The sequence below is a fragment of the Brachionichthys hirsutus genome, chromosome 16, assembly GCF_040956055.1.
Source record: "Brachionichthys hirsutus isolate HB-005 chromosome 16, CSIRO-AGI_Bhir_v1, whole genome shotgun sequence".
Taxonomy (NCBI): Eukaryota; Metazoa; Chordata; class Actinopteri; order Lophiiformes; family Brachionichthyidae; genus Brachionichthys; species Brachionichthys hirsutus.
The window spans coordinates 6,216,391-6,224,557 of record NC_090912.1 but is presented as its reverse complement, the minus strand read 5'-3'; the positions used below and the strand labels follow the sequence as shown (position 1 = coordinate 6,224,557).

At 46.7% G+C, this 8,167-nt stretch overlaps 1 protein-coding gene across 1 annotated transcript; it reads left to right on the top strand.

Moving 5' to 3' along the window:
* The first annotated feature begins 779 nt into the window (after positions 1 to 779).
* LOC137905502 (neuronal pentraxin-2-like) lies at positions 780 to 7,965 on the top strand. Its single transcript, XM_068749748.1, has 5 exons — positions 780 to 1,229; positions 2,715 to 2,961; positions 4,048 to 4,292; positions 7,226 to 7,405; positions 7,738 to 7,965. The coding sequence occupies exons 1-5, from the start codon at positions 780 to 782 to the stop codon at positions 7,963 to 7,965; spliced, it is 1,350 nt and encodes a 449-aa protein (XP_068605849.1).
* The last annotated feature ends 202 nt before the right edge of the window (positions 7,966 to 8,167 follow it).

Genomic DNA, 8,167 nt, shown 5'->3' with positions numbered 1-8,167 from the left:
GTCGGAATTTAAGATGAGATAAATTATTTAAAATAAATTCAAATCACAGAGCAGAAAGAGCGCTGTTATGTTTGCTTATCAATCTATTTTTGCAAAGCATCGCCTAATTAAATATATAGAGGCCATGCAGCGACTATACATTTTAAAACAGGCAATTCGGGAGCATTAACTTTTAATGTACTTTGACATCGCCAAGCTTCAACACATACAAGCAGGTCTTAAAAAAAGTAAATGGGAAATAATCCTAGTATGTTTTAGATCCACTGGGATCCAGTGATGACGCAGGCTGAAGCTGAGTAACCGGAGCGCACCACCCCATAATAATAATCCGCCTGAGCAGCGTCGCTGTCTTTTCAGCACCGCTCACTGACAATCAGCAACCGGAGAGGAAAGACAGCAAAACCTACTTCTCTACAAGCGTCTGCGGATTCTTTTTACCGTCAAAAACAAGAGAAGTTTATACTCCAGTGAAGGACATCATATTCTGATTTCATCCAACCTATTTTCTACGTATAAAGGAAGTAAGAATTTAGATTTATTTCACCATGTGGTTTGTGGAAGCGTGATTTGATCAGTTTTGCACTGCGGACTTGGTTGTTTTCTGATCATTATACTACCAATTCTTTTTTTGTCGTTTTATTAAAACTCTTTGGACCTCCAGAAAAATGTTCGCGGTTGAAAAATAGAGTCATTGTTGAAATAAGTTTATTTCCCTGCAGGATAACACAAACGTTGAGGCAGACAGGAGTCGTTGCTTTCTCTCTTTTGGGGGGGTCGGGATGCTGATTTTAGTTGCTGGACTATTACTGGTCAGTGGATGCGTCGTGGTGCGAAGCCAGGACGCTACAGGTAGTCGCTTCGTCTGCAATGCCATCCCCCCGGGGGCCGAGCCGGGCTGCGGGTTCGGTCCCGTTGGGAATCGCGTCCAGAGCAGCAGTCCTGTGGAGGAAGAGCTGCGGAGCACCATCATCCAGCTTCGGGAGACCATCCTGCAGCAGAAGGAGACCATCGTGAGCCAGCAAGGCACCATCAAGGAGCTCAACTCAAAGCTGGCGCGTTGCGAAGCTGCCGCCGACGCGCTGGCGCAGGGGAAGTCCCGGGGTCAGGGCTCAAGGCGCAAGGAGTCCGGCAAGAACACCATGGGGGACCTGCCGCGGGACCCGGGCGAGACCATAGATCAACTGGGCAGGACCATGCAGGGTCTCAAGGGTCGGCTGGAGAACTTGGAAGTAAGGCGGCAAAAATCATGTCTCTTTGTTGCGCAAATGTGCCAGAAAATCACTTTAGGGTGAAGTTCCTCCCCTAAACCAGCATGAGCGACACGCAACCACGTGATGTTAAAACTCTCCCAGAATCTCTCTTGTCATATGTCTCACCCTGGAGCACCGCGCGGACGCGCCTGAAGCGCGGCGCTGCAGGAGACGCGGTCGAATTCTGAGATCAAAGGGTCGCCGTTAATATATGCGCGTCAGATCAATACGTTTCCCGCCGCGCGGAGAGCCGTAATTATGATAAGAGCAACAAACTCATGCTGTCAAAGAGAGAGCCACGCATGGAGTGCGGGGAATTTTTTTTAAGCGCAATGTTGAATAATTTATGAGCCCCGTGTGCGTTTTCATGCGTGTGTTCCACATTCCGTCTAATCTGCGGTCATGCGTTTAGTTATTCATAGCATCTGATTTCAGTGACGTAAGCATATTACCTGTGTCAGAGAGTGGAATCAAAATGCATGATGGTTTACTTTAGTTGATGATCTGAGGGTTCTGTATGAACCAGCCCGTTCACTCCTCATATTGAGGTCACCTGGAGGGCTGCAGCAGAAGGCTGACATGATGCATGTCTTTATTCCCCCCCCCCCCCCCCCCCCCCATCGTCTGACAGCCTCAAACAATCACAGTCCTGTTTATTTAAATTCTACTTTATTTATAAAGTATGCTGCGTTGCGGATCCGTTCGTCTCTCCACCCCCCCCCCCCCCCCCCTCCCCGCTCTCCTTAATTGGAATTTTTAATACCCTGAACAAATCAAGGCTATACAGCAGCAGTGAGGATACATGGTATATTACATATATAATGATCTGCTTAACATAATATCTAGAAGTGGTGGTTGCTAATAGGGTATTGGTCCCTGAAGCGGACCCTCGCTCATCAAAGCCAGCTGCATTTTTCAGTAGTTGCATTCATGGCCTTGCAATTGCTTGCTCCTGGCCCAGATGCTCAGGGAATCTCTCATTTGAGCTGCTCAGATGGAGGAACTCTGTATTACAATGGGCCCGAATCCCAGGCAGAAGGGCGATATTAACACTTTAGAATTGATCACGTTGGGGGGCTGCGGAGTGGAAGCACCACCTAGAAGCTTCGGTCTGGACAACGTTTAGAAACTGTGTGTAATCAGGTCGTGACATCTGGCTGACATCAGGTACGGCACCTATACCCTGCATGCTCGGCCCCGCCGTGGCCGTTTGGCAGGTCACCTATCAAACTCAGCCACATGGACACACTGTCTCCAGTTTGACTTTGCTATATTTTAAAAATAATTGTGCTAAAAGGACATCAGAGCTAAAAGGTAGATAAGATCAATCTGTAAATCTGGGTCTTTATGGAGACTGGAGGGCTTTGAGTGGAAAGGATTAAGTGGATTATGTGTGCCATTGTTCTGAATGTGCTATCTGTCTGTCTGTCTGTCTTCTACAATCTGTCCCCCCCCCCCCCCCAGCAGCAGAGTTTGCGCCTCCCCACTACAAACGTGTCAGCTGGAGGCGCGCCGGCTCTGACTCCCCTGCCGCCGGAGCTGAGGGAGCTGCTCCGGCAGCGTCTGGGGGCGCTGGAGACCCAGCTCCTCCGGAAGGTGACCGAGCTGGAAGAGGAGAAGAGCCAGCTCTACAACGAAACGGCGGCCCACCGTCAGCGCACAGAGAGCGCTCTCAGTTCTCTCCAGGAGAGAATCACTGAGCTCGAGAAAAGTAGGTGAAACGGAGGGTGATGTGAGATGCTGCCCATATTTAATGGCAGACTTTTGTTGTTGTTGTTGTTGTTGGCAGATTAATAAAACTATCCTATGCCTCCTGTAGGTCTGTGCTCTCCAAGGCTGTCGATTAAATCAGTAAATACCGAATCTTACGTCATTTAATTCACATAAAGTCTGTCTGTCAGAGGTGTCGATCCAATTCTAAGGCGGTTCTTGGGCCTGATAAGCCGTACAATGAATTTCAGAAGTTATAACCTGAACTTGTAGATGGCATGGCTGGCTCTGCACGGACAAACTTTCCTCACAGCATGGGTCCACATTGGGACCCATGGGACCCCCCCACCCAACTCTCCACATGCTAGGGCCCCTGCATGCGTGTGCATGGTTCTTTGAAGGGGCCAGTTGTACTCTGGTGTAAATAATCAATAGGTCATAGGTCAATAGGTCGGGGTTTGAATCCAGATGTGGGGCCTTTCTTTGTGTAGTTTGTAAATTGTCCCTACGAGACTCAAAGATTTCTGCAATATGAATTGGTGCTGTAAGAACCGATAGCCTGCTGCGCTACCGCATTAGAAAGGGAGCTAAACAAGGTAGCATGTTTATCCTCTAAACAAGGCAAACAGTGGGAAGGAAACAATACAATAAGACATTGAATTGCTATTCAATTAACCATGCATCCATTTTTTTAACACCACTTATCCTGGTGCAGCTGCCATTTTTGCTATTCAGCGTCTGACTATTTTAAGAAGCGCCCATAGGCAAGCAGCACACAGCAAGTTTGGTGAAACAACATGCAAAATTAAACAGTGTCATGGTAGCTTCCTGCTGTGCACTGAAACATTGATTCTTTCGGGCTTTGCTGTTTCTTTGCTTTGTGTACATTTCTAATGCCCAACATGCTTCCTCTATTTCCACAAGGGATTTCTTCCTCATCTTCAGTGTGATTAGTTGTTGCATCCTCGGAGCTGACGCGCACTTGTCTTCGGCATCGTCACAGCGAAAGAAGGCTTTATTTATCTGAACAGATCATATAATATATTAAACATATAACCATTTTTTTTTTGTCATTATCCATCGACAGGTAATAATGCCTTCAAGTCCCCAGAGGATTTTAAGGTGTCCCTTTCGCTCCGGACCAACTACCTGTACGGACGCATCAAGAAGAGCCTCCCAGAAATGTACGCCTTCACCGTGTGCATGTGGCTCAAGTCCAGCGCCAGCCCTGGCATAGGGACCCCGTTCTCCTATGGCGTGCCTGGCCAGGCAAACGAGATAGTCCTCATTGAATGGGGGAACAACCCCATTGAGCTGCTGGTTAATGATAAGGTACGCTCTCAGAGCTTTGTCCATCGAGTTCTCGATGGGGGGGCTAACCTGTCCTTTCACTCCTGCCTGTTTATTTTCTAATGGTCCTTGAGTCAGGAGCTGGGAATCATTTGTTATTTGCTCTGCAAAGCTAGCCGGCAGTACCGAGGTAGTGAAAAAGATCAGCTGCAATGGTTATTAAACACGCACGCTGACACTGCTGTCCTGTGGGGTGAGACGTCCATTCATGTGAGCGCTATAGAGACTCACTGACCATTGGGTGAATATGCAATTTTGCACCATATAAACATTTCATACCTCTGACCCACATTCTGCACACACCAAAGAATAGCAGCGCTTCATTAGCAATCCCCTCCAGCCACGAGTGCTCATTTGAAGGACTGGTCTCCTTTGCTTTTTTTGTCCACTTTATATCACATACTTTCATTCAACTAACAGGAATTTGAAAACAAAGCGGCTGAAGCACACTTTAATATTTTTAGGACATTTGCTTTTAAAGGAAATGAATAGTAACTTTCTGTTTCCTTGTGGCACGGTTAGTTCCACAGCATAATGCTGGATCTGTGGGATTTATTTCATGAAATTTTGCTGCCCTTGAGAGGATCAACACCCCCTCTCCCCACTCACGTGCATGCACGCACACACACACACACACACACACACACTGTCTTGTTTACATTAGCAGGTTATTGGCGCAGGCAGCTCTTCTCACAGCTTTCCTTTCACCATGCATTATACATGTGTTCAAGTCAGACAGATGAGAGAAAGATGGTGGGAGAAGGAGATGATAGTGTGAGAGAGAAAAAAAAATGGGTAGGAGTTAGAAAAACTGCAGCGCGTTGTCGGTGACGGCTTGCCGAGAGGAGAGAGTGGAGATGAAGTGAAAGATCAGAAGGTGCTGGGTTAAGGAAGTCACTGAATCCTCCAGACAGAGAGAGGAAGAGGAAAAGAGAGCGAGGTGAGGAGCGTGAGGCGAGACTTGTGAATATGATTAGCTGATCTTCAGCAGCTCATCTATGAGTCGTACAAAAAGGGTCCACTGGGGGCAAATTGTTTATGCTGCTCATTTGGCTGCATGCTAAGAGGGAAGCAAAAAAAAAAACAAGAAAAGCTGCATCATCAAAATTAAAAAGTCAGGCATTGTTTATGCAAAGACGCAGTAAGGGATATTTTTAGCAGGATTGTGTTTTTTCGTTCAGGAGATTTTCACGGTTCTTTATATGCTTTATATTGTTTTGTGAAATGGGGGTCTTCATTCTGGGGTGACACGTGGCCACCAGGCATGTCGACATGTGATGGAGTCAAATCATGGAAGGGGAAGTTCATTTACGTTTGTCCATCCCTGTGGAGTGCAGATACGGAACTGTGTTTTTCGCGGCTTGCTTAACCTTCTAAAAACATCTACCTGCAGCTTTTTGTGAACAGCCTTTTAGCGCTGAAGTACAAAAACACACTTTGGACCATGACTAACCTAAATCCTCGTCATAGCAGAAATTCTGACATCAATAGCAGGAGAATAAAAGACGCACCGAGCAATGCCTGCATCACTGTTAAGTACTTCCGGACACACTTTTCCATGACAAGAAAAACTGGCACATAATAATAAACTGAAAAACTTTCTGTTTTAAGAATGAGCTCATTTATCATCATTTAAATGAAGGCGAGAGACTCATTCATTCATTTAATATGTAGTCTGTGGGTATTGTGCTTTTATTACCAGGCTCTTTGTGTACAAATCATCAAAGCAGCCGCATAAAAGCCATTACCGTAGACCCAATTCTGTTTTATTTAGGTGCGGACAGGGAGCTTTCAGAGGAGGCAGCCTGTCAGCAGTATATATCACATGCATTATCTGAATACTGCCAACAAGAGAGACTCATTTGAAATGCTGCTCCAGCATGTTGTGTCAAATCTTTCTCGACCTAAATCAGAAGTAAACATTGTGTGTTGGATGCACACTTTTGAAAGTGTTTAAAAGTGTGCAGAAGAGCTCGTAAACAATTTGATGGAATCACATGATGACATTCTTTTTCCGCAATCATGTCTCTTAAATTGACGCAGGGGTTTTTGGAGAGATGTTATTTATCACACAGATGTAAAGCTACATTTTACCATTTGGAAATTGAGCAAAATGGTCAGAAATCCATCCAAATTACAGCTTTAAGATATAAAGAGCATAATCAATGGCATTTAGAAATCTGTGCTGTGACTGAAAGAATTATATCTTTTGTACGGAAATGGCAGCCAAGACCTCAGACAATAATGCAAGAGTATTAGTGCTACATGCTCCAGAATAGTTAAGAACAATGCCCTTTAAGAAAAAAGATATGCTATTGCTTTATAGAATGAGCAAGACTCAGATTAGACCAAAACCAAAATGATGCAGATTCTACCTGCAAACCTTAACCGGGTCATCGACTTCAGTTTCGACTGACCTGAATGTTGCGCATGTTTTCGCTTCTACCTCTTTTTGCATATTTTAGTTTCAACACATGAGCATGAAGAGTCTAATGCGCCACATGCTACACTCTCACATGTTGCCCCCCCCCCCCCCCCCCCCCCGCTCCAAGGATAATGATGTCATTGGCTGGAAATATAACCTGTTGTTTTTCTTTCATGTATGAACAAACCCCAAATGTACAAGAGCCGAGTGTTTAGCTGTTAGCGACCAAACGGCTTTGAAGGATGCTCAGTCCCTTGATGTCACCTGGGTAATCTAAAATTTACATGTCGCACTGGGTCGTCTGGAGAATTCTCTGCAGAGGACGTTTCTTTTGAAGCCAGACTCTTCTAATTGCTGTCCATGTTTGTAAGATGCACAATTACCTCAAGCCTCTCTTGACATTGCCCCCCCCCCCCCCCCCCCCCATGTCCTTCCTGCCCCTTGTTCTTCCTTCCCTGCCCGCATGCCGCTCACCCTTTGCACCGAGCAGGTGGCACAGCTCCCTTTGTCAGTGAGTGATGGCCGCTGGCATCACATCTGCATCACCTGGACGACCAGAGACGGTTTCTGGGAGGCTTACCAGGACGGTGAGCGACTGGGCACCGGGGACAACCTGGCCCCTTGGCACCCAATTAAACCTGGAGGGGTGATCATCCTTGGACAGGAGCAGGTGAGAGTGGTGAGGAAGCTCAGGTGGCAATGAGCAGGATTGTGTGTGTGTGTTTTTCCTCCCGGTGTGTATTCTCTCCAGCGCCAGAGGCGCAGAGCAGGGAGCAAGGGGGGGTCCAGGAGAGTCTCCTCTCACGCTACTGTGGCCTGTTCTGCATGATCTCATTCATCTACCTTTAAACAGCATTTGAATGCCTATGGGAGCTACATCAGAGACTAGCACCATGACGGCACCGTGTATATGTTTAGAAATAAATAGTGATATATGTCTTAAGTCAGCTTGCGTTTTCTTCAGATGGCGTCTAAGCGTGCCTTTTCTGTTTTTCTGTGAAGGATGTAGTCGGAGGGCGGTTTGATGCCACTCAGGCCTTTGTGGGCGAGCTGAGCCAGTTCAACATGTGGGACAGGGTGCTGCGACCCGTCGACATCGTGGGTCTGGCCAACTGCTCGGCTTACATGCCGGGCAATGTGGTTCCTTGGATCGACGCCAACGTGGAAGTGTTTGGTGGCGCGAGCAAAGCTGCTCTGGAGATCTGTGAGGATCGCGCTTTTGAGTCTTAAAAGGCCTGACGCAAGGGAATCGAGCGTCACCGTTGTGATGGGGTGTATTCTGGATGTTTTCTGCTGCAGTCGCGTCCAGAAGGATGTTCATGTTTTTGTGCTCTGACTGCACAAAGAGTCGGTGTTTATTGTATGTATAAGTTGATGTGTCTGTTCAATTTGAACCCCCGAGGAACTTACCGGGGACTTCAAAATAACGTGT